This window comes from Temnothorax nylanderi, unplaced genomic scaffold, assembly GCF_030848795.1.
Source record: "Temnothorax nylanderi isolate EJ_2023f unplaced genomic scaffold, tnyl_v1.0 TNYL_tig0944_pilon, whole genome shotgun sequence".
NCBI classification, from domain to species: domain Eukaryota; kingdom Metazoa; phylum Arthropoda; class Insecta; order Hymenoptera; family Formicidae; genus Temnothorax; species Temnothorax nylanderi.
The window spans coordinates 23303-50455 of record NW_027250006.1 but is presented as its reverse complement, the minus strand read 5'-3'; the positions used below and the strand labels follow the sequence as shown (position 1 = coordinate 50455).

The following is a 27153-nucleotide window of genomic DNA, read 5'->3' as shown; positions in this document are numbered from 1 at the left end:
AAAATCATCATTTTATATAATATATTAAGTGAGAAGATAGATTTACTTACATAAAAGTGCCAGATCGTTATTTTTACTAGTGATTGTTCGGTAAGAACAGACAATCGCAATCTGTTGTGCCGCTGCAATCCAGAACGAATCTCTTGTAGAAATTCGTTGTGGGATTAAGATGTGCACGTCTTTGTTCACTCTAGTACTGGGATCTTCTCTCGGCTGCAGGGCCCCTGGAACGATATTAGGCAGGGATGTTTCGAAAACGGCGATACGTCTCGGGTGGTGGAGAGGAGTTGTGAGCAGCTTGAGACCGGCACCAAGGGCGTTGTTATCATCAAGAGTGCACACAACTTGATAGGCAGCTAGGCGAGAAGGTTGCGGAATCGGCAGGCCAAAGATATTTCGGATGATTTTTACCTTGTGCCGTGTTCATTCAAGATTTATTCCTTCATTCGTTTATTCATTCCATTCATTAACGAGAGTTCACGTACAATCATTCAATGTCAAACATATCATTCATTTATTCATACATCACCTTGGTGAAAAAATTTCTCAGAAAATCTCTCATATTTTCTCAGAAATTTTGCAAGAATTGGGACTTATGAAAAATTCTGAAGAGGTATATGATATTTCTCAGATACTTCAGAATTAATTAGATGAAGATTTATAGAATATTTCAATATCCGTATATGTGAAAATTTCTGATAAATTGCACAGATTTTCTCATATTTATTCAGATTTACAAGGTATATTTGCGAAAATATTTATTTTATTTGTCTGAGTTTTTCAATCGTATAAAAAATCTGAAAATTTCTCTGAGTATTCAAAAAAAAATCTGAAATTTTTATAGAAATTCTGATTAATAATGTGAAAAATTTTGATATTTTTTCACCAGGACATCCATGGAAGATCACATAGTATTAATACCGTGTGACATGATTCTCTATTACTGCATTAATCTTTGGGGCATAGATGCAACTAAATTTCAGAATAACTCAGGCCTTGCGCGGAAACCTTCCCATACGTTGAGAACATGTTGCGCCAATTCCTCGCGTCTACGTGGAAATTGAGGATTCCATATTTTCTGAGTAGCTTGTTCCTCTCGTTTTCCATAATGTTAAAGGCTCAGATTCATCCGTCGAAAATACCTTCTCATTCGAGAAAATGGTATTTGTCCATTCATATTCCATGCCAAATGCTGCAGGTAAAAGCCATCGTTTTTTGTGGCGTTCGGTTAATTGTTTATATTGAGCCGGTTTATATCGATTGTATCTCGTTCCCGCCATCTGCGTCGCACGGTTAGCGCGCAACAATTCAAACCAACTTCGCTACCGTTTGCTGCGCCGCTGAGCGGAATCCGGTCTTCTGAACTAAATTTAAAAGTTGTTGATCTTCCTCGACGGTAGTGCATCGTGGACGCTTGTTATTGGCCGAGAATTTATATGGCCGTCTATTTTAAATTGTCGCACAATTTGTATACCGTACTTCTTTGCAATGTAGAGGAAAGTCCCCTATTATGAGATAGGCTCCTAATATGCGATAGCGCAAACCGTGCGGCGCAGAGAGCGGGAACAGAGATATAATCGATATAAACTGGCTCCATATAAACAATTAATTGAACGCCACAAAGAACAACGGATGGCTTTGCCTTGCAGCATTTGGCATGGGAGCATGAATGGACAAATACCATTTTCTCGATGAGAAGGTATTTTCGTCGGATGAATCTGAGCGCGTGTAACATTATGAAAAACGAGAGGAACAAGCTACTCAGAAAATATGGAATCCCCAATTTCCACGTAGACGCGAGGCATTAGCGCAACATGTTCTCAACGTATGGGAAGGTTTTCGCGCAAGGCCTGAATTATTTTAAAATTTATCTATGCCCCAAAGATTAAATGCAGTAATAGAGAATCATGGAAGTGTCACACGGTATTAATACTTTCCATGGATGCCTTGGTGAAAAAATATCAAAATTTTTCACATTATTAATCAAAATTTCTATAAACATTTTTAGATTTTTTTAGAATACTTAGAAATTTTCAGATTTTTATACAAATTGAAAAACTCAGACAAAATAAGAATAAAATATTTTTCGCTAATATATCCTTGTAGAAACTTGAATAAATATGAGAAAATCTGTGCAATTATCAGAAATTTTCATATATACGGATATTGAAATATTCTAAAAATCTTCAATTATTTCTGAAAGTATCTGAGAAATATCATATACTTCTTCAGAATTTTTTATAAGTTCCAATTCTTGCAAAATTTCTGAGAAATATGAGAAGTTTTTTCACCAAGATGATGTATGAATAAATGAATAATATGTTTGACATTGAATGATTTTAACGTGAACAACTCTCGTTAATAAATGAACGAATGAAGGAATGAAATCTTGAATGAACACGGCACAAGGCAAAAGTCATCTGAAATATCTATGGGCCTGCCGATTCCGCGACCTTCTCGCCTAGCTGCCCATCAAGTTCTGTGGCACTCTTAATAATAACAACGCCTTGGTGCCGGTCGTTCAAGCTGTTCACAAACTCCTCCCTCTACCACCCGAGGGCGTATCGCCGTTTTCCAAACATGCCTGCCTAATATCGGTCCAGGGCCCTGCCGCCGAGAGAAGATCCCAGTAATAGAGTATGAACAAAGACATGCAATCTTAATCCCACAACCGAATTTCTACAAGAGATCGCTCTGGATTGCAGCGGACAACAGATTGCGATTGATCTGTTCTTACTGAACAGTCAATAGTAATCAGCGATCTGGCAATTTTATGTAAGTAAATCTATCTCCTCAACTTAATTAATTATAATAAAATAATGATTTTGTACTAAAACAGAATTTGCAAGTAATTAATTTTTATAATTGTAATTTTTTTAGAAAGATTACTTCATCGTTATTTGACGAGAAGGATTGGCTTTGAAAGCATTGATGTGGTTTCGCAGTCTCAGCATCCACGTCTTCCACGGCAGCTTCTTCAATCGACTGATGTCCTCTGCTTGCCGAACATTAATCCAGACACCGGTTAATTTTACTGTTATATTAATTATGTATTAATATTATGTATCTAAAATTAATATGTTATTAATTATTGTAATTTTAATGTTATTAATTATGTAATTAATTATGTAATTAAAATTAACATAACATATAACACAATATATTAATATAATTATTATAAATAATTAATATAATTAATATAATTATTATAATAATTAATATAATTATTATAATAATTAATATAATTATTATAAATAATTATATAATATGTTTATATTACATTAATTTTTAATGTTACACATGTCTTGAAAATAAAAATTAATTTATAAAATAAAATGGTCTATTTAGCTTATTCTTTTATACTAACCCCGATATTACAGTATCCAGTTGATATCTTAAGATTTTCCGCGGCGCACAAGATACATTTCGTGAACCTCCACCCTCCACCTTGTATAGCTCACTTTGACAGCTATCATAACCGTTCACATAAGTGTATACAGAGACTGGTGGATCGCGATCTCAAAATTTCTGCGCGTTCCAAAAATCATCAAAAAAAAGTGTTGCAACCTTTCCGTGAACGACTGTATGTATCTATATTTGTCTGCCTGCGTATATCGCGCTCTCTCGTTGAAATTGGAGCAAATGGGACAAGCGTAAAGCCGCAATTTCATACTAGCGAAGAAAAGCTGACGTCTCCCACTTCACCGCAACGCAAAGCCAGGGATGCGTTCAGAAATTCAATCTGGGTAATGGCTCCTGCACACGGGACGCGAAAACGCTTGCCGCGTGGCAAGAAGCGATGCGATAACCAATCAACATGTAGCTTTTCCGTAAGAGCCAGAAGTTTATTGGCTACCGCATCGTAGCTTACCGCGCGGCAAGCGCGTTTCCGCTAGGGATCCTTTCTACAATAGATAGAGTAAGCTGTAGTAAGCCTCAAGATGTAAGAAATTGACCAATCACAGTCGATTATTCTCCTTACATTCGCCTGTAATTGGTCAATTTCTTAAGCCTTGTGTACACGATACTAGAAATCGGTCCGAGTTTCGGTTTAAGCCAATCAACTTGCAGCTCTTACTTTAAAAGCAGCAGTTTCATTGGCTTAAACCGAAACTCGGACCGATTTCTAGTATCGTGTACACAAGGCTTAGGGCCGATATCACAGTCTCCGATTAACGTGATCCTCCGATTAAACTCACTCTGCATCTCTTTCTAACTGTCCCCCTAGAAAGAGACGAAAAGACAGTTAGAAAGAGATGCAGAGTAAGTTTAATCGGAGGATCACGTTAATCGGAGACATTGACTGTGTTTACATGACACCGTTAATCGGGTTTTATAACATCGGTAGTTGTCAGGAAGACCAATCGTAATCATTCTTCAGAAGAATGGAATAGCTGTGATTGACCGGCCTAAGAACTACCGATGTTATAAAACCCGATTAACGGTGTCATGTAAACACAGTCTGTGATATCGGCCCTTAAGGTGCGATGACGCTCGACGCTGGATTCGAGCGTCAAATCTGGTCACGTGATAAGCTGCAATTTCATGGACGCTAGAAACCAGCGGCAGCGCACAGTGCGGCCGAAACCTCCCGTAACTTAGCCGGTCAACTTCGACTTTATTAATTTTTTTTTTTTTTAATCGTTTGTTGGTCGTTTGTTGGTGATTGTTGGCCTAATTACAACGTTTATTGGTTCTTAATTTTTGTTTAAATTAAAAAAGAAAAATTAGCCTTAAGTTAGCCGGAAAAATTTTATTTTTAATTAAAAAAAAGCCTAATCGATGCGTAATCGTTTGCTGATGATTGTTGGTCTAATTTTAGCGTTTGTTGGTTTATTATTAGTCTTAAAAACGAAAAAAAAAACGAAAAATTATCTCACATTAAAGTAATCGAAGATTGGTTTATTTGCCTACGACTTAAGGTTTATTTCTATCAATTTAAGGCTAACATCTATAAAACTGGCTATGAATACGGGCCTTAATATCGGCAGAAAATCATTCGTATGTATTTAGCCGGAAATGAACGTCTTTTTAAAGAATCTCTATATGAAATCGTTTGTATTTCGTATGAAGACTTTTGAAGTGCAATTGAAAAGGTTTGTGAGTCATTCGTTTAATTGTAATTATTTATTTTTACACCATGCATTTAGCCGAAATAGATAAATTAATAAAAGTTTTTATATGGAATCGTTTGTATTTTGTATGAAGAGTTATGAAGTGTGATTAAAAAGGTTTGTGAGTCACCCAGATAATTTTAATTAAATATTTATAAACTCGGTAATTATAGCCGAAATATAGATTTTTAGTTATTCATGTTAAAAGAAGAAGGCGCGAGTGTTCCCGAAGGTCCGTCTGCAGTCAGAATTAATATAAACGTTTTAAAAATTATTTTATACTGAAATAAATAAATATACAGGCTATAAGCCTGTATAGCTATAAGCGATAGTTGCTAATTGCGTTCCATCTTGAATTTTTTTTACAGTCGTTTATTAGGATTGCCCTGCTTTTAAATTGAACGCTTTTAAATGTATTATTATTAAACTACTGATATCGATATATTATTAGTAATTTAATATTAAAGCTTGACAGAGTGACGTAAACTAATTCGCTCATAGTATTAACAAGTATTATGCGTTCAAATTCTCGAAAGCTATAGCTTCTTTACTATGCTCTCTCTTTATGTCGATCGATTCGGATAAAAATCTCCGAAGTCTTTCTTTCTCTCGCGATATTCCTGATACATAATCCTAGAGTAAAACTGTACAAAAGCTCTACGAAAGTGGCGATATTTTTCAAGGATCTGGTTCGAGTCTCGGCTCTTGGGGAAGGTGCGCATGTAGAAAGAGTACGTCAAGACAGTTTATCCTGCTAAATGGTTATCAATTCTCTATAAGTTCTGTATTGTTTACACATAAATTATAGAATATCTAAACGTTTCTTTTTTTTCGATGTCCTGCGAAATTGTACAATAGAGTTACAAATAAAAATAAAGCCACACTTTACGTATATTCAGTCTTTGCTAATGTTACATAATAACGTGCGAAAGAACTAACAGACTATTTAAGAGGCTATTTAAGAATTTTAATCAAGATACTGGAAGCATAAAACTGTTCAGCTAGCTTTACACAAGATATTGTTCTTCTTCTTTATGAAATCGTCAAATTATGATTATGATACATTTCTACATTATCACCAGCATCGAATCTAATCTTATTTATCGTGATACTCTTGAGAAACTGTTAATCCATTGTCTTAATAAACTCGATCGCGGCGCAGAACTGCGTCCACCAATATTGTTCCTCTCCCTCCAATCGATTCCCGTAAAAGCTGTCTACATATTGAACAGTCGATACAACGACGGCGGATTAGTCTGAAATTAAGCACACGTTAACAATCACTCTTCTTGCTAAAATCACATATTCTCTTTTCAATCGCATACCTGGATTATGACATAGACCAGCACGGGAGTCAGATCGTCGGCAGCAGGTATGCCTCTTTCCGACGCCATGGAGAGGAGATTCATGATGGTAGTCGCGCAACGAAATACACACTGCAACTTATCCCTAGGAGTCTTATACGCCGATATCACAGCCAATTCAGCCTGCGCCCATGACCAGGAACATTCGTAATGATAAACATTTGGAATGCGTAGGTTCTTGTGATTTGGAGTTACGACTTTCGCCAACTTTTTTATGTGATCCTGAAGAAGCTGGTCCCTATATACATCTCCATCTTCATTTAGATAGAGCGCATTGTGGTACCCGTGCCATGACGGTTCTTTCCACCACAACTCTCGCCAAATCTAACTGGTTGGCGCTCGCCGCTGAAAGTAAGAAGTAAGTTCAGACGTCTCTGAGCACTCCGCTAAGATCAATTGCGAGATAAATAATTATATTCATGTACATTGCCAGATCGGATCGTTGTCCATTTCCGCGTGGACCTTTCCTAGAAAATTATCCACGAGATCCTGTTTCTCGTCAGCTAGCGTAAGCTTTTTAAACTCTTCGCAGAAACGCAGGAGGAAAGCCTCCTTTTTTTCCAAAAATACCCTCACACAAACGGATACAAGATAATTATTGATAGCATCCTGATCGCACTTAACTCGCACGCATAATCTGGAAAATATTATTATTAAACGGTTAACATCTTACATTTAAACATATTTTACATTTACTTATACATTACATACAAAGATGATATTTATATATAAACAGTACCTATCTAAGTGAGCTAATGTCGACAGCAATCCTTGACGACATCTGATTAAATATGCGATATAAGGAGATCGTTTTTGATAATCCTCTCGAAGTGATTTGAAGAGCTTTCTACATCCATCGTCATTAAATAGACGCACGCAACGTAAAGTTTCATGAAGATGAGCTATTAATGCCCTATCCTGCAGGTTTATAGCTTCTGCCAATTGTAGTTGTAAAAACTCAACCAGTTCGTTTTCTTTCTGCGACCAACAATGTCTCTGTAATAAAATTTTATATGCCAATATTTGAACATTAAGTAATTAAGTAATCCATAAAAAAATCACACTTTGTTTTGTACGCCATGATTAAAAAATAATACAATAAATACCTCTGAAGTATTCCATGGAATGTGTTGAAGGTCAGCAGTGCTAAGTACTAAGTACCAGACGTAATTTTCTTTTAGCATCCGCAAAAGCATAAGAGAGTTCTACATTATTCAGATCGATTGAAAGTCTTTCGTCTTCCACCTCTTTTGTACGGGACTGATTGCTTTCGACCGAGGCTGTATCGCTAGCTGCGCTTGGCTTTCTTCTGTATTTCGCTAATATATCATCGGTAGTATCTGAAATTAATCAAAAGAACAATTTATTACTGTCTAAAACTTGCAGGAAAACTTTTCCTTTTTTTTTAGCATTACTTTCCGATTTATCTTCGATTCGATTCTACAAAACTATTAAAACAGAAACCGTTTATATTGTAACAAAATAATATACGATAATTGTTAATAGTTATTTATTAATATCTTACCGCCCGCGACATTACCGGATGATGTTACATCTTCCAACATAATCTTGCGTAATCTGTGCCTGCACACATCGACGCCGTCGCCACCAGCTTCTCGATCGAAACATCTGTCGTCCGTCACGCGGATTGCTTTACCTCTACGATTTCTCAATGACAATTTTAATTTACCAGGAGCATTCTCTGGACTTAGCTTGGCTTCAGTTTCGCCATTTGCTATGACAGAACCCTCCTGCTGATGTTCCCCATCAAGCCTCACATTCTCTTCCTCCGCCTGAGTCTCCATTCGCGCGAAGAGCACGTTGATCATCTGCGTGAGAGTCGCATGGGCTGTTGTTTGATTCATCAGGTTGCGCGATGCCAAGTAAACGTTGTAAACAGTACGAATTGTTAACAATACCGTACCCTCGTGTATCTCCACGTGCTGGCTTGTCATTACAGTCAGCAAAGCTTTAATAATCTGCAGCTGCACACCTTCATCGGTCTGTAGACCGGTGAAGCAACCGCAAATTGTCTCGACAATGCGCACAATCAGCAGCTTGTTAGGCTCCGTTGAATTAGGCACATTGCCAGTGAGATGGCCATATGCGATTAACTTCTGCAGGCAGTCCAGTGCTGTGTCATCACAATCCGCGGTGACTTGCTCTGACATGCTAACTCAAATGGCAAGAAGTACTTCTCAGCGGTAATGACATTTGAGTCGCTCTTGGGCTATGGCAGGGCGTTTGAGATAACCTCTTCACCCTGCACAACTGGTACATCCCATAGAGCACAAAATGTTTTTAAAATATTTTTTAAATATTTTTTAGGAAGATTAAAATAATTCACAAAAATATTTTTTGAATGTTTCTATGTCCGCCAGATCATGTCAGAAAAATATTTTCAAAAATATTTTTATAAGATTGCAAATAAATATATTTAATAATATTTGTAAAATCTTTTAGAAATATTACTTCAAAAAATAAAATATGTTTAACCCAATAAGTAATAATTGTGTTTCATGTTTGAAAGATTTTTTTAATATCTGTAAAGTATAGGTACATCTTTTTTTTTTATATATTTGAAAAATATACATATCTATCTTGTGAATGTCATGATTTTGCTTCGCCAGAGACCTGCTTATATTAGCCCTCAACTGAAATTTACTTACGAGTTAGTCTTACCATTATGCGCCGCCTAGCAGCGTCGTTCCAAACTAGCACGGAAAGATGCGCTATCATGCATCTTTTAATTAAGAATATTTCATAATATTTCAAAAATATTTGAAAAAAGATTTTAGAACCAATAATAGATTTAAAATATTTTTAAATATTTTGGAACAAGATTATAAAACAATAAATATGTTGATTTAAATTAATATTTCAAAAATATATTTCAAATATTTAAGAAAATATTTCCTGGGTGATAAAGAAGAACATTTTTATAAATATTTTTAAAAGATTCTCAAAATATTCTTAAAAATGTTATCACAAAAGGTTTTTTAACTTTTTTAAAATATTCCTAAAACCATTTTAAAATATTTCTTGCAATATTTTTATAGAAATATTCAAAAATATTTTTTGAAAACATTTTGTGCTGTATGGGATCTTTGATCTCGTTACGGAGGTCCTCTGCAAGATGGAAATATATGAGTGACAAACTTAATTAGCAACTATCGCTTATAGCTACAGGCTTATTATAGCCTGTATATTTATTTATTTCAGTATAAAATAATTTTTAAAACGTTTATATTAATTCTGACTGCAGACGGACCTTCGGGAACACTAGCGCCTTCTTCTTTTAACATGAATAACTAAAAATCTATATTTCGGCTAATTACCGAGTTTATAAATATTTAATTAAAATTATCTGGGTGACTCACAAACCTTTTTAATCACACTTCATAACTCTTCATACAAAATACAAACGATTCCATATAAAAACTTTTATTAATTTATCTATTTCGGCTAAATGCATGGTGTAAAAATAAATAATTAATTACAATTAAACGAATGACTCACAAACCTTTTCAATTGCACTTCAAAAGTCTTCATACGAAATACAAACGATTTCATATAGAGATTCTTTAAAAAGACGTTCATTTCCGGCTAAATACATACGAATGATTTTCTGCCGATGTTAAGGCCCGTATTCATAGCCAGTTTTATAGATGTTAGCCTTAAATTGATAGAAATAAACCTTAAGTCGTAGGCAAATAAACCAATCTTCGATTACTTTAATGTGAGATAATTTTTCGTTTTTTTTCGTTTTTAAGACTAATAATAAACCAACAAACGCTAAAATTAGACCAACAATCATCAGCAAACGATTACGCATCGATTAGGCTTTTTTTTAATTAAAAATAAAATTTTTCCGGCTAACTTAAGGCTAATTTTTCTTTTTTAATTTAAACAAAAATTAAGAACCAACAAACGTTGTAATTAGGCCAACAATCACCAACAAACGACCAACAAACGATTAAAAAAAAAAAAATTAATAAAGTCGAAGTTGACCGGCTAACTTACGGGAGGTGCGGCCGAAGCCCGCATTATGCGGCCAAAAGTCGAAAAAAAAAGTTTCTAGTTAGGGTTTTTTCATCATTGGGTTGGCTAAAGGGATCCCCTAAGAAACGAAAACCGTTCACAGTAACGTCCCTTTCCCTAAATCCTCTCCTCAAACTCAGTCGGAATGTGGCCTTCGTCGAGCGCTACACTATTGTAGATACAGAGCGGACGGTGGACGCTTTCGTTACGAACGTGTGAAAGTTTTTGAAGTAAATAAAATCAAGCGGAACAAAATGGAATCAACATCTGAAGGTTAGTAAAATATGTGAAAAAATTTCTGGGAATTAATTGTTAAATAGAAAATGGTTAGAAATAGAAAATTTGAATTGTTAGATAAAAAAGTAATAGATTGTCGTAAAATGCTGTTTTAAAATTTGTTGGAGGTTATACATAAAAGTATTATCTACTAAATAAAACAAAATTCAGCTGCCCATATCTGCCCATTGAATTTTTATGAATTTTTTTCAAAAATGAAGTAGGATATTCGTTTCAAGAGTTATAATAATAAATGAAAGAAATAAAGCATACAAATAAAAAAATTAAGAGAAAAAGAAAGAAAAAAAGGAGCATCGAAAAAGAAAGACAGAAATATACATGTATAATATAATACAGAAAGCAAAAAGAAGAGATAAAGAGAGAAAGAGAGAGATTTGTTGTTTAATTTTTTTAAGTTACAAATTTTATATGATGTATTAACATATTTCATATTCTATAACTATCATATAACAGTGCTATTTGTTTTTTAGGTTTCAGTACTTCGACTCAAGGTGGCTTTACGAGACTGCAATTTCTTGTAATATAATTTTTTTCAGAGCCATAAATTTTTTTACGTAGCTACGCGTAGGGAATATTTTGTAAACGTAGAATTTAAGTGTATCTTATATAATAAGTTTATTTATGCATATTACATTACAGTTCAAAACTCTTAATTTGTATATTACTATGTTTATAATTTTAATAAAAATTTTTGTATCGTCATATTGCATTCCGCCATTTTGAATTTTTTCATTTTTGATAAATTCGTAATCACAGACCCTAATAACCACAAAACAATAAGTTTTAGACCAATTGCTAAATTTTTTTCATTTTTGACAAGTTTTTTCGTATAACACGACGCCATATTGGATCCGCCATTTTGAATTTTTTAATTCTGATAACGGATTCGTAATCAGCGACCCCAAAAACCCCCTAATACGAAATTGTAGATCGTTCCCTTAACTTTTCGTCTTTTGGCCGCACAATGCGGGCTTCGGCCGCACTGTGCAGCGTCAAGAAAATGTAGTGGGGGAAAAAGTTCAGACCGTCTCAGCTTTTTAGCGTACCGCAAAATTCAACGGAACTTCTTCCCCCACCACATTTTCTTGACGCTGCCGCTGGTTTCTAGCGTCCATGAAATTGCAGCTATAGATTCAGAGGGACGCGAAATATAACCTAACCACTGGATTGGCTGGATTCGAGCGTCGAGTGTCAAAGCTAAACACAGTTTAGCTTTTTGGCGCTGTTTGACGCTCGAATCCAGCGTCGAGCGTCATCGTGAAATCGCACCTTAATGCTGGGTCTACAATGCGAGTCGCAAAGTCGTGAGTCGCAAGAATTGACCAATCACAGTCGATTATTCTCCTCAAATCCCACTGTGATTGGTCAATTCATGCGACTCACGACTTTGCGACTCGCATTGTAGACCCAGCATAACACAGGCAATAATACTGTAGCATTGGGCGCGTTCAGCAGACCAAGCCGCTCAGTAACAGTCGAACGTGATTGACTCTTACTTTTAGAACCAACCAATCAACGCAGAGTGTTGATAAGACGAACTCAACAGTTCTGTCTGCTGAACGCGGCCATTGATACACGGCTTCCGATAGGTTGAAAATCTATTACCTATGTTATTCCCTGTACTTTTGTATTGTGCATCCAGCTTTATTAAGATAATTTTAATTAAATATATATATATACATATATGTGGGGCATTACTCCATGCCAAATCAACCAATGATTGACCCCGACCATTTTTGATTTGGCTGATAATTTTTTGTGTTTTTGCACTAAATGAAAGTAGCTTCCATGATTTTTTGTACATTTTTATCTCTACTCATACTTAAGTTATGGATTTTTGAAAAAAAAAAATGCAGTTTAAAATTTGGCAAATTTCAAATGCTTGTAACTTTAAGAAGAAAAAAGATATTGTAAAAAACAAGGTGGGCTTTCTTTTCGTTTTTCTCTGTACTTTTCGAAGAAAATATCGAAAAAATGTTTAATGGGCAATATGACTGTTTTTTTTTAAGGATTTAAGTAAAAAATGTTTGTTTTTCTCAGTGCGACCGTTTTGATTTTTTTCAAAAAAATCTCACAAATTCTAGACTTAATTTCGAAATTTTCAAGACCTAGAAGAAAATGGGATTCCAATAACTTCGATTTTTTAAGGGACTTTTTCTTCATTTTTTTTCGAAAATATTTTTTTAAAAATAAGATAGACTCTACCGATAGCTATAAAAAAATTTGATAAATTTATAGACAGCAATCCTGAAATTTCTATCTATGGGTAAAGAGGAAATTCGAATATTTTCTATTTTTTAATTGCATTTTTACTTATTTTTATTATTAAATTACTTTTTTTTAATAGAATATTATAAATTGGGGAACTTTAACGGTTAGCATGTAACAATTAAATCATATAGTTAATGAAAAAAACACATATATTATCTGTAAAATTAGCAATCAGATTTATTTGAAAATAAAATAAATAAATCAAAATCAAAATTAAAGATAAACATAAAATAAATGATAAATATATCAAAAAATTATGCCATATAACTATTTATTTATTTATTTTTTTTAATTATCTTATGTAATTTTATATCATTACATCGAGAGAATATTTTCACATTTACATTTCCATTCTTATCAGGTATAACGCAATGAATTTTGTGTGTTTCCGGTATACATTTAGCACTTGACTTGAAAAATGAAGAATTACTGAAGCACTGAAAACTTTATTTTTCAAATTTTTAGCCTGGAAACCTCTATTTGAATTTTGAAAAATGTTTTATGAGTAGAATGTATTACTTTTTTAATACCAGCACAGGGATTCTCTAACTCCTTAACGACAGTTTCGGTATCGTTTCACAGCTTTTTTACCATATATAATACTTACGCAACAATACCGAAACTGTCGTTAAGGAGTTAGAGAATCCCTGTGCTGGTATTAAAAAAGTAATACATTCTACTCATAAGACATTTTTCAAAATTCAAATAGAGGTTTCCAGGCTAAAAATTTGAAAAATAAAGTTTTCAGTGCTTCAGTAATTCTTCATTTTTCAAGTCAAGTGCTAAACGTATACCGGAAACACACAAAATTCATTGCGTTATACCTGATAAGAATGGAAATGTAAATGTGAAAATATTCTCTCGATGTAATGATGTAAAATTACATAAGATAATTAAAAAAAAAAAATAAATAAATAGTTATATGGCATAATTTTTTGATATATTTATCATTTATTTTATGTTTATCTTTAATTTTGATTTTGATTTATTTATTTTATTTTCAAATAAATCTGATTGCTAATTTTACAGATAATATGTGTTTTTTTCATTAACTATATGATTTAATTGTTACATGCTAACCGTTAAAGTTCCCCAATTTATAATATTCTATTAAAAAAAAGTAATTTAATAATAAAAATAAGTAAAAATGCAATTAAAAAATAGAAAATATTCGAATTTCCTCTTTACCCATAGATAGAAATTTCAGGATTGCTGTCTATAAATTTATCAAATTTTTTTATAGCTATCGGTAGAGTCTATCTTATTTTTAAAAAAATATTTTCGAAAAAAAATGAAGAAAAAGTCCCTTAAAAAATCGAAGTTATTGGAATCCCATTTTCTTCTAGGTCTTGAAAATTTCGAAATTAAGTCTAAAATTTGTGAGATTTTTTTGAAAAAAATCAAAACGGTCGCACTGAGAAAAACAAACATTTTTTACTTAAATCCTTAAAAAAAAACAGTCATATTGCCCATTAAACATTTTTTCGATATTTTCTTCGAAAAGTACAGAGAAAAACGAAAAGAAAGCCCACCTTGTTTTTTACAATATCTTTTTTCTTCTTAAAGTTACAAGCATTTGAAATTTGCCAAATTTTAAACTGCATTTTTTTTCAAAAATCCATAACTTAAGTATGAGTAGAGATAAAAATGTACAAAAAATCATGGAAGCTACTTTCATTTAGTGCAAAAACACAAAAAATTATCAGCCAAATCAAAAATGGTCGGGGTCAATCATTGGTTGATTTGGCATGAAATGCCCCCATATATATATATATATATAAAGATATATATAAACAAAATTAAAGAATAAAAGAATTAAATGAAATACAAAAGTTTGTAGAATACATATGTCGTAAGAGAGGTAATTTATTAAATATAAGAGATATACATTTTATATTTACTATAAACATTTTGGACACTTTTATCGTTACTTCCCCTAAAACGTAGTCATCATATTTTCTGCAACACAGTGCAGCTGAATTATTAATTATCATAAATACACATATGTACACCTGACCACTTCTAGAGGAAGTTTTGCTAGGCGATAACAAGTTCAGAAATTTTCCAATCTCTCTCGTCAAATAAAGCGACAAATTCGAATTATTATTCCATAACTTTGAATATACTGAATTGAAACAGTAGCCTTCTCATCCATATACTTAAGAACAAAAGACGTTTTCTATATTATAATTTTTTTCGAAGTTTCGAAAAATTCGAAAATCAAGATTTTTAATTCGAATCAATATGGAAGCAATCTCGGCGAAATAATTCATAAATACCCACGTATCGCCTCTTAAACGTTTCTTTAGTTGCGCGCAGAACATATTTCTATCTGAAGTAACATTTCTGAAACAAGAAGATACGTGTCAAGAATTAAGTTCGAGTAAAAAAATATTAGAGTAAGAATTTGTGTATTTAAAAAATATTGGTATTTGTATTAGTTGTTATTAAACATACTATACAGGTCAGTAACTTTCCATTTTCGAAAGATGATATTCTTATGTATTATTTGCCATTCTGATCAATTGATAAATCAATGGCGATTTAACTTACTATAAAAGCATCGTTGTTGGATTTTCCATCAAATCCTTAAAGGCGGCTAACCATTGTGCGCCTACCGCACCATCAACAGTACGGTGATCGCAGCTGGCAGTTACAGACATATATTGGACAGTCGTAAAACTGCAAAAATTTGCATATTAATACTCGTATGCCATAAAATGTAAAATTAAATTTGTCTGAAAATATTACGTCAATTTACCCTTTCTCGTTTTTGGCAGGTATCAGTCTAGCTTCCGTGGTGCCTATAGCAAGAATGATAGACTGTGGAGGATTTATTATAGCTGAAAAATTCTTAATGCCAAACATGCCCAAATTGGACACGGTAATCGTTCCTCCTTGAAACTCGTGCGGTTTTAATTTTCCTTCCCTCGCCTTTGCGGCCAACGCTTTCACGTCTTTACTGATTTGAACTATACCCTTCGTATCGGCACCAAACACTATAGGAGTGATTAGACCGCTATCTGTACTCACTGCTACACTAACGTCCACGTTATTATATCTGGAAGAAGATATTCAATAAATGCGATGATATTCAATATAAAATATTGCAACAATATATATTCAAACATAAGTAATATAATAATATAACAAAATACAAATATTCAAATATACATGTAAATGTATTAAACTGCATTTTATAATAACATATAAAATACTCACTGTCGAATTACATTTTCTAACCAGGCGCTGTTGCCTTCTGGTACTTTTTTACAAGCCATTGCTATTCCTTTAATGATAATGTCATTTACGCTCAATTTGATCTTATCTTTTTCTAACAATTTATTAAACTGTTCTCGCATCGCCAATGCAGCATCCATTTTTACATCTACCGAGAGGTAATAATGCGGGATCGTCTGCTTGCTTTCCAACAGGCGTTTGGCAATAACCGCACGTATATTCGACACAGGGATATCTACTCCAGTTGGCGCGCCAACTCCAGTTACCGGTTGTACTGGTTGTATCGCCGCACCCTCCAAATCTTTAGATGTTATAGAGCCATATAATCCTGTTCCCGTTAGACCCTACAAAGAATAGCATGAAGAATAACACATAAAGAATACAAGTTTTATATCTACAAACTATCACAAAAATGAGTGCATAGGATGTCTTAATTCAATATTACACAAGTTAATAATGAAGAAGAAATATTACAGAAATCAAATTGAAAGAGTGGAGAAATAGAAAGGCAAATTAGCTCGTACTTGCCTCCATTCTTTCAATTTGATTTAGAAATCAGCAATCTTGCAGCACCTGTAAACTAAGTCCTTTTTCAGCTGCTAATCTTCTTGCTAATGGACTAGCGTATATTCTTTCTCCGGAAGGTGGTGCGATAGAAGGAACTTTTGCTGTAACTGGTGTAGTTCGTGCTGCCGGTGCTGCTGTAGGTGGTGGCGTAGGTACTGCAGGAGCTGCTGGTGTAGGAGGAGACACAGCTACTGTGTCTTCTTTAAAATCTTTGAATGCAGCTACGTTAGATTCGTCTTGTACAATAATGCAAACCAGTTTGCCTATAGGTACGTTCTTTGTTCCCGCAGGTACTAAGATTTTGGCTAGATAACCTTCTTCGGGAGTTTCAAATCCCATAGTAGCTTTATCTGTTTCGATCTCTGCTAGCAGATCACCTTCGTTCAACTTGTCACCTAATGAATCACATATAAAAAGTCAATATGTTTAACAAACAATTCTGTATCTTCAGAAAAATTAAATCTATATTTGTTATATCATAATATCGGTAGATGATTTTACCTTCTTTCTTCTGCCAACTGATTATCGTTCCTGTTTCCATGGTGGGAGACAACGCTGGAAGTGGGACCTTGATGTGATCGGGATAATCGGCATAAAACCTGAGCTGTTGCTGCCATGGTGTCGAGACGAAACGCAAAGTACTGTGAAGTCTAAAGCATCGAGAGAATTAATATTATTATCTTACACTATTACATTTCTTTTTGCGTGATAAATGATGATTATGTAAGCCTCTCCGACTATCTTGATAAGAGGTTAATATTCGAATATTTCACCATAAACCTACTAGGAGTTTGTGCCAGATCACGTTTAAATTGACGTTGAAATAACCTTAAAGACCGTCCCCGATCGCGAAATTTGAAAAGTGCAAAAAGATTCGAGCGCGAGAACTCCAAGTAGTGGATGCAGTACCTCTGCTGATGTTTTCTGTGAAGACACCGGACGACTATAGATCTAGTGCCGAATCGCACAGAACCACAGACGATCGCGCGTGCCAACCCGTTACGTAGGCTCAACGTGGTTCGTATCATATCTATCGGGATTCTCGACGGTGTCACGAGCTGATCCGGAAGCCCTCGATGAGTCCGAAATGAATCTAAAACGGATCCACTCGCCTGACGAGGTGACGATGATCCCGATGGTCCGTCAACAAATTCGACGTAAATGCGAAACGGTACCAGATGACGGACGATGTTAAATGCCGAGCCGAGACGAGAGGTCGTCGGCAAGGTCACGTGGTTTCACGTATCGGAGGTGCTGCCTGTGCAGTGAAGATGATTGAGAAAAGTGGAGTCAGTAAAATTAACAGGCGTTCGGGAGAACAGCCGACGATGTTCTCTGAATGTTTTTTTTTTAACAGTGTCGATATTAGCTGGTCGTAGGTCGTAGTACAGACGGATATGGGAATAGAACTGTGAATCTATCGATTTTGTTTTGACAATAGAAACTCGAGTTGTTCGAATGACTAATACAAAGCATCCAAGAATTAAATGATGTTATACTATATCGATAACAAATCGATATTTTTAAAAATTAGGAAAAGTTTATTTGTATGTACACATTCTTCTTTTCTTCATCGACAAATTCTTTCGAAATGAATTTTTATTTACATTATAGATTTTTCCTTCGTTTCATGCAGTGATTTATTATTATATGCCAATTTGGTGAAAAAATTTTGCTGAAAAATTCTCTGAAATTTTACTGAAAATTGTCTGAAATAGTTTTTTGGAACATTTTTCAGCAAAATTTCAATGAAAATTCAGCATAATTTTAACACAACTAGCACCACAGACGCGCGCTTCGCGCGCGCTATTTAGCTTTTAACATTATGCTATTACTATTACACTATTAATTTCTTGATACACACAACTGTCAAAATATACGATGACAGCTGCAAATGAAGTAAGCGCAGCGAGAAAACCAATCAGCATCGCGGAAAAGCGGCAACAATAAATTCGACTATCGACTTAACATGCCTTTTTTTAGAAAGGATTTCGGGATAATTTCAACAAAATTTATTTGAACTTGGAAACAAAAAATTGTAATTTATTTACATTCTATAAAAACATTTGAAAATATGCAATTTGTTTAATAAAAAAATGTAGCCGATTTTCATTATAATATTCCTATATACTAATAAACAATAATATATTGTAATGCGTAAGAACGCAGAGCGAATAATAACTTTATTAAAAGAAACTTTTTTTGAAAGTAAAAGTAAATAGTTTGTAATTGAATTGAACCTTTTTTATGTTTAAAAAAATCTTGAATATAAAAAAAAGTGTGCAAATTGGGAATTTGCACATTGCTTTTTATTATGCTCACAAAGTTCCTCTTTGAGGAAGCTTATTTTATTTAATGCATAATTATTAGTATTTATTAAATTGCTCATAGAGGAAGCTTTATGAGCACAATAAAAAGCAATGTGCAAATTTCTAATTTGCACACTTAAAAATGGTGAGAAAGCAATGTGCAAATTCCTAATTTGCACAATTTTTTATTTTTATATAACTTTTACAGAAAATTTACGAGCTCCATCCTCTTCTGGGTCAAATTTTGAGATATCGAGCTATTTCTAATTTTATTATCTTCTTTGGTCTTTTCTACCCCTATTTCATATTAATTGTCACGGACTAACTACCTTAAACTAGCTTAATTGTCTTATGCAGTTTGAAGCAATACCTATAAACTGAAATTGTCTGAAAAACATATAGCTTTCTCGCTCCGTTTTTTATACAATTGCATTTAATCATTGTTATTTTTATGTTTGCAGCTATATTGTAATTAATGTATATATGTACAAGTAAATGTATGTTATAAAATCTTTTAAAAATATATATTTTATGTATTTTAAGACAAGAAATCTACTCGAAAAAATTATTGCTTTTGTTTTTTTATTTGGGAATAGAAAAGCCACACCTTTATTTTTATTCATAAGATACAAGTTATTATTCGCTTTAGGATCAACACAATCAGCATTGGGTAAAAAACACAGATTCTTTATCTTTTTCTCCTTTATCAATAAATATTATTAAAGCATGATGTGTTATATTATAAATTTATAGAACAATCTTTGTTTCCACCTAAGTAATGATAGATTAAATCTAAAAATCTATGTTTAATATAATATGTCATACCTATATTATATTCAATATATTATAAAAGAAAAAGTTAAAAATATTACATCTCTTAAAGTTACAACATAGATAATTATAAGCAGAATAGAAATAATAAACGTCCGTATGTAATTATATAATTTATTTTTTTCGGCTGAAGAAGACACTGTGTGTTCGAAACGTCCTGTCATATATATGTACTAGATTTTTCGCCCGCGCTTCGCGCGGGCTCAAAATCTATTCCCCTCTCCCCAAACTCACTCATTAATTAGGAGCACCAATAGAACCCCATGAAACCTCCAATTTTCAACCCCATAGTAGCCATCCCCTTAAAATTAGTAATCTTTGGTACCAGTTTTATCAAGATCATCAACAAAAAATTAGAAAAATTTTGGCACTGATTTCAAGAAAATTGATCCATTAATAAAAAATTATTCATTATAATAAAAAATAAAACTTATCCTTCAAAAATTAAAAGATTTTTGGCACTGTTTTCAAGAAAATCGGTCAAATAATACTTATTATTTCTTGAAATTTGAATAATTTCCAAACCGGTTTCCAAAAAATCGGTAACAAAAAATTATCCATAAAAATTATCCATAAAAAAAAATTCAGCTTGATATCTCAAAGTTTGCGGAAATTGGAGCAATCACGTACATTTTTTTTTTTACAGAAATCGGAAACCCCTTTACTATTAGCAATTTTTCTAATTCTATTACATTCTTTAGTTCTTTCTATCCCTATTTCATATATGATTCTTTAAAATTCGGTCAATTATTGAAAAATTGAAAAAATTTCGGAACCGGTTTCCAAAAAATCGGTAACGAAAAATTATACACTTTATGGCAGTCCCCGGATTGCCTAAATTATACCATCCCCGAATCACTCAACGGACGCTTTTATTCGCGGCGATGAAAAGTATTTGCTTCTTCTTTTTTCCTCTCCCCGTACTCCCCGGAAAATTCTACCTCTACTTTATATACAATTCTTTGAGATTCGGTCATTCGGAACCGGTTTCCAAAAAGATCGGTAACGAAAAATTATACACTTTATAGCACTCCCCGGGAAATTCTACTCCTACTTCATATATAATTCTTTGAGATTCAATCAATTATTTTCCGAAAAATTGGAAAAATTAGAAAAACCGGTTTCTAGAAAATCGGTAACCAAAAACTGTACACATCATGGCATTATTATTAATTTTATTACATTTATTTACTATTAATTATATTATTTTATATTTATAATTATTTAGATATATATTTATTTAAAAAATATAAATATTATTGAAAGTAAATTTTTTTTACACCCACGAACTATACGTTTTGCAAGATTAAATAAAACTCAATTAATTAATTAATATTTATAATTACAATTTTTGTAATCTCTGCAATCAAAATATTAATATTGTTAAATATCGATACTACATTCTTTAATTCTTTTTTCTACTTCTATTTCATGTAATTCTTTCAGATTCGGTCAATTAATTTCCGAAAAATTTGAAAAATTTCTGATACCGATTTCCCCAAAGATCGGTAACGAAAAATTATACACTTTATGGCACTCCCCGGGAAATTCTACTCCTACTTCATATACAATTCTTTGAGATTCGGTCAATTAATTTCCGAAAAATTGTAAAAATTTTGTAACCGGCTTCCAAAAAAATCGGTAACGAAAATTATACACTTTATAGCACTCCCCGGAAAATTCTACCCCTGTTTCATATACAATTCTTTGAGATTCGGTTAGTTATTTCTCGAAAAATTGGAAAAATTTCTGATACCGGTTTCCAGAAAATCGGTAACAAAAAATTATACACTTTATAGCACTCCCCGGAAAATTCTACCCCTATTTCATATACTTTTGGTAAAAATTCGGTCCACTGACGAATAAGATTCGGTCAATTATTTCCCAAAAAATTGGAAAAATTTAAAAAACCGGTTTCCAGAAAATCGGTAACGAAAAACTATACACTTTATGGCACTCCCCGGGAAATTCTACCCCTATTTCATATACTTTTGGTAAAAATTCGGTCCACTAACGAATGAGTAGTTCGCGGTCAGACAGACAGACAGACATACATACAGACGACGGTACTTATATATATAGATGTATTATTAAATTTAATTTGACATCTACTGTTGTGCTCGATTGTTGGCCTTTATTCCTATTTATTTTGACATACGAGCGGTTACTTTATTTATTTAGAAATAATAAAAATTGTTACAATTTAAACATTTACATTTAAACAAATGTTTAAAACATGTTTTTATTTTTTAGATATATATTTGTTTACAAATTAATATTAGGTATATTTTTTTGAAAGTTTAATAGAGATTTTAAAGGTTAAAGGAAAATTTATTTTTGGAATAAAAATATTAATATAGTTCTTGTATGACGATAAAATTAATTTTTTTAAATATCAGTTTAAAAAAGAACAATTGTTATGTAGATAGTAAAACGCAAAAATAAAATTAAATAAGATGTCAATATAAAATTTATACTTTTATATGCTTTAGTTCTCATTATAAACTAAAATAAAACTTATTTTATAAATTTCTTGTGTTTTATATTTATATTACGATATAAATATCTATATATTATTGTATCTACATTATACATTGTGTTATATAATATAGATAAATATTTACATTACATTTATTCTAAATAAATTCTTTACAGTGATTTAATAGGATCCTTATTAGTATCAGTTAAATATTAGCAAAATTAAATCAATTATACAGATTTAAGTAGGAGGAGGGGATTTTACTGTTCCAACGGAAACTGTATTTTTTAAATCCGGCCAATAATCAGCGCGCAATTTACTAGTTTGGAAATATGTGTACTAAACTCTTACGAAAAAGTAGTACTAGCAATCAGTACTCAGTACTAAGTGATCAGTACTCGTAGTATTGAGAGTATTAGTATGTTAATACTCATGAATACTGCAGAATGGTCAGTACTGTGTTTGTCAATGCTTACAGTACTGGCAGTACTACAAGCAATATACTCATTAGTACTTCAAAGTATTGAAGTGGTCAGTACTTTATCAGATTAATATTCGGAGTACTATCATGATAGTACTGCCAGTACTGTAAGAACTAATAGGCACAGTACTGACCATTCTGCAATATTCATGAGTATTAACATACTAATACTGTCAATACTACGAGTACTGATTGCTAGTACTACTTTTTCGTAACGTATCTTGGAAATATTAAATTAATAAAATACTAAATTAACACACTAAACTATCAATATGACGTTATTTTGATATCTTGACTTTTTGTTCTACTTGGATAGTACTGCGCAATTAGGGGAGAGTGGGCTCCCTTGAGCCACGGGGTCCAATGTGACAGTGCGAGTTTTCTGTATTAACGTTCTGCAAAATAGTGACGGTGGGTATGAAAACTTTCGTTTTCAAAACATATAACTTCCATCAAAAAATTATGCCGAAATAAGCACATATACTTTAGTTAAAGGCAGATATGTAATTGGAGCCTTGCAAAGTAAATTTTTACTTGTCATAACTTTTTGATATGTATAATATGGATTTCTAGGGATTCTACAGTTAAAAAAAAATTCATAAGACGTTCGTCGGGATCTAGGTTCAATACCAACGTGCGCACAAAAACGTTTAATTGTTCTGTATCTGAAATATTTACGATAAATAATATCGATGTTCAGTGGGGTCCAATGTGACGCAGGTTGATGGGGTCCTTTGTGCCACGCTTACAGAACTACCTAACCTATAGTGACAGCGCGAGTTTCCGTAGTGTGTTTCGATCGCGGAATAGTAAATGTTAGTGCCTAAATTTTCCTATAAAATGAAATAATTTCCATCGATAATCATATCCACACTTTCATTTTCTCTTTTTTTCACCCTTTAGTTACAGATCACATGAAATCGAGTCGCTGTGAGGCAATATTCGTTGATCTCTGCTAGGTTACGACAAAAAGTGAGGTTATAGGACTTTGGTTTCAGTTTTCAATTTCTTAGGTCATCTGATGAAACAAATATGACACGATTATTGATAAATTGGTTCTCTAGCACAGTCTTGGTTTTTCAATTGACCAAAGATTTGTAATAAACAGGATTTAAACAGATCTCTTCTACGTGTCACAGGGTACGCTACCTTTCACATTACATGTCACAGTGTACCCTACGCTATGGCTCAATCGACCCCACGCGTGGGGTCCACTGTGACAAACGCAGCATTTCGAAATATCATTATTTTTGCAAAATATTTCTGAAAATTTACTTCTTAATTCATTTACAAACAAAGTTTATTATATTAAACATCGAATAGTCTCATTTATATTATAATGAAGTTATTAAAAACCATTTTTAATGTGATTTGAAAAAACGTGGTTCAAGGGTGCCCACTCTCCCCTACTGCGCCTGTACCACACGTTAGTATCCCACGAGTATTCGATAAGTACTAAAAGAGAACTGGAGGAAGTACTGGAGGGAGTACTGGAGGGAGTACTGGTGGGAGTACTGGAAGGAGTACTGGGGAGATTACTGGATGGAGTACTGGGGGAGTACTGGGGGGAGTACTGGAGAAAGTACTGGAGGGAGTACTGGAGGGAGTACTAGAGGAAGTACTGAAGGGAGTACTGAATGAGTATTGGATGAGTACTGGGAAGGAGTACTGACGAAGTCAGTATGGTCGAATTTAGTAGTACTTTGAGTACTTATGTCTCCAGTACTTTCACCAATACTTTTTTCAGTATTAAAACCAGTACTACTTTTTCATAAGGGAATACATACAGAAATATAATCTTCTACAAAGATCCAGTTTAATTAGACTGTAAATGGAGTTTCTTCTAAATTAATTTGTACATTACATCCATGTTTTATTATTAAAACGAAATCTAGAGAAAAAATATAGTAACACATAGAATATAACATATAACATAAAATATCTCCCTGATGAAAAAATGTCTCAAAATTTTTATATTATTAATCCAAAATTCTATAAAAATTTTCAGATTTTCTCAGAATGCTCAGAATTTTTCAGATTTTTCATATGTACGAATTAGAACGTTTTTCAGATAAACTCTGACAAAATAATAATAAAATATTTCAGATTTTTCTCGCCAACACATCTTTGTAAAAATCTGAATAAATATGAGAAAATCTGTGTAATTTATCAGAAATTTTTATACATACAGATACTGAAATATTCCATAAATTCTCATCAAATTATTTCTAAAAGAGTATATAGATATCTGAGAAATTTTATACATATTTTTCAGAATTTTTCATAAGTCTCAATTCTTACAAAATTTCTGAGAAAATATAAGAAATTTTTTCATTAGGGCTATTCGGTTGGTGCAAAAATAATTGCGGTTTTTAATCTTCAACTTCAAATGTGAATATCTCAGCTCATTGAATGGTCTACGTTAAGTATTTGTGCAACTTCTCTAGTAGTTTTCAGTGAATCCGCATCGATAGGTAATGGCTTTCAATTGAACATTATCAACAGCTTCAGGTCGATCACGACCCGCTTCATCTTCTAAGCTTTTGTGGAACTAATGGTGATCTGTACGTTCCTTGACGGTCTTTTGGCCGAATGCCTGGTTGATATTGCGTGCAGTTTCTGAAGCTTTTTACGACCCAATTTGAACTCATGCAAGAAAATCGTACGAATTGCTCCTTTTTCATCTTCAATTTGATAGTTCGTAATAACTTCATATATACGCTAGGAAGGACAATAGCACTAGCATAAATGAATACAGGGAATTGTCAGAACTTTAAAGTGGTATACCATGTGACCATAATAAAACACAACTTCATGTCGAAATACAGAACTGAAATTTAAAATTAAAGTGATAGAAACCACAATTATTTTTGCACCAACCTAATGTATTATAAAAATAGTATAGAATGTAATATTGTGTATCTTTGTGGGTATATGTGTTCATAAGCCTATGTGTTAGTAAAAATCACGTTTTTTAAAAGAAGTACAAATCATCAAGTTTTTTATTTAAACATTTTAAACATGTATTAAGCAGTGTTTACATAATATGTTTAAAACAAAAGATATATACGTTTAGGTTTAGAACATATCCTAGACAGCACAATGTCCAAAATCGGGACATAAGACGTGTTTTAGACGTTTTTCAGATATCTTTTAGCAATCTTTTCGTAAGACGTCTGAAAGATGTCTAAAAGATATCTAAAAGATGTCTAATAAAGCTGTCTTTTAGATGCCTTATGTTCCACTTTTAGACATGGGTGCTGTCTGGGATCCTATATAAGAAAAATTATGTAAACGTGAGAAGCGCGCGTTTGGAGTCGAAATGTATCGCGGGTTTTGGAATAATAATGCATGGCTTCCTGTAAGTGCGGATGATCAGAAACCGAAAGTTCTTAGGTTCAATCTCAGCGTTCATTTTACATATTCTTTGTCTTAAGAGGAGGTTTTCCCCGATAAAGAAAAGAGTGTTTAAAGACTAAAAAAGCACCATTATACATAGCATTCTTCTTTATCCTGTTGATGGCCGTTTGGGTTAATTAATTATTTGTTACTTGATGCCAAAACAAAATAATGATTTTAAACAAAATGACACTTACCGGTAGTAATTTATTGTAAGAATGATCTGATTCTATGCAATGACTTAATCTGGATAGATGACAGCGTACCTCCTATAAAATTAATTGAAAAGTCAGTGAAAACTTTAAATGGGAATAAAATGCATGTAAAACAGATAAGTTAATATTGTCAGAAATCGTATACCTCAGAAAGTGATGGCACAGCATTTTGTTTGAGTTTTTTTTTGCCATCTTCTCTTATTTTCTCAAACTCAGACTGAGCGAAATGCAACTAGATATAAACAAAAACAAAACAAAAAAATTGTAAATTTCTATTCTTTATTTATAATAAGGAACTTATGTAAGTAACAGGAAATATCAAATTCAATTAACCTCACATACAGCAGATGATTGAGATATTCTTATATTTCCTAAATTTTGCCTCCACTTAGCCTTTAAGATACTATCCGTTGGAAAAATCCGAAGAATGAGATCATGACCATACTTAGTTGAGCATCCAGGTATACAACATTTGTTGTATCCCATAATTTCACAGATCCAAAGATTACATTTATAGCGTTTTCTATAGAGGCTGCGTCCCGATA

At 33.0% G+C, this 27153-nt stretch overlaps 2 protein-coding genes and 1 long non-coding RNA gene across 5 annotated transcripts; 1 reads left to right on the top strand and 2 right to left on the bottom strand.

Annotated features, from left to right (window-relative positions):
* Positions 1 to 5859: 5859 nt before the first annotated feature.
* Positions 5860 to 8784, bottom strand: LOC139786049 (brefeldin A-inhibited guanine nucleotide-exchange protein 2-like). The gene is made up of 6 exons (XM_071725210.1): positions 8004 to 8784; positions 7585 to 7818; positions 7218 to 7474; positions 6904 to 7115; positions 6440 to 6823; positions 5860 to 6370 (listed from the first exon to the last, which is right to left on the bottom strand). The coding sequence occupies exons 1-2, from the start codon at positions 8647 to 8649 to the stop codon at positions 7625 to 7627; spliced, it is 840 nt and encodes a 279-aa protein (XP_071581311.1). The 5' UTR covers positions 8650 to 8784; the 3' UTR covers positions 5860 to 6370; positions 6440 to 6823; positions 6904 to 7115; positions 7218 to 7474; positions 7585 to 7624.
* A 6149-nt stretch (positions 8785 to 14933) lies between these two features.
* On the bottom strand, positions 14934 to 27101 carry Muc (dihydrolipoamide S-acetyltransferase muc). 3 transcript variants are annotated; one of them, XM_071725213.1, is made up of 10 exons: positions 26942 to 27100; positions 26754 to 26840; positions 26591 to 26662; positions 17804 to 18152; positions 17396 to 17544; positions 16901 to 17289; positions 16310 to 16671; positions 15849 to 16148; positions 15641 to 15769; positions 14934 to 15433 (listed from the first exon to the last, which is right to left on the bottom strand). In XM_071725213.1, coding segments are annotated over exons 4-10 (1449 nt in total). In that variant the 5' UTR covers positions 17923 to 18152; positions 26591 to 26662; positions 26754 to 26840; positions 26942 to 27100; the 3' UTR covers positions 14934 to 15432. The 3 variants fall into 3 exon arrangements, with proteins under 3 accessions (XP_071581314.1, XP_071581316.1, XP_071581315.1); XM_071725215.1 differs by lacking the exon at positions 17804 to 18152; XM_071725214.1 differs by lacking the exon at positions 14934 to 15433 and having other exon boundaries at positions 15640 to 15769; positions 26942 to 27101.
* On the top strand, positions 22877 to 25977 carry LOC139786056 (uncharacterized). Its single transcript, XR_011722166.1, has 2 exons — positions 22877 to 23809; positions 23898 to 25977. It is a non-coding gene; the product is annotated as an uncharacterized lncRNA (long non-coding RNA).
* Positions 27102 to 27153: the final 52 nt, after the last annotated feature.

Coding starts and splice junctions, on each gene's coding strand:
- LOC139786049 (XM_071725210.1), bottom strand. CDS start 8,649: ATGTCAGAGCAAGTCACCGCGGATTGTGATGACACAGCACTGGACTGC. Junction 7,819..8,003: donor ATCCGGTAATGTCGCGGGCG/GTAAGATATTAA, acceptor GATTAATTTCAG/ATACTACCGATGATATATTA.
- Muc (XM_071725214.1), bottom strand. CDS start 17,922: ATGATACGAACCACGTTGAGCCTACGTAACGGGTTGGCACGCGCGATC. Junction 16,672..16,900: donor AAAAAGGACTTAGTTTACAG/GTGCTGCAAGAT, acceptor TATTCTTTGTAG/GGTCTAACGGGAACAGGATT. Junction 16,149..16,309: donor TTAGAAAATGTAATTCGACA/GTGAGTATTTTA, acceptor ATCTTCTTCCAG/ATATAATAACGTGGACGTTA.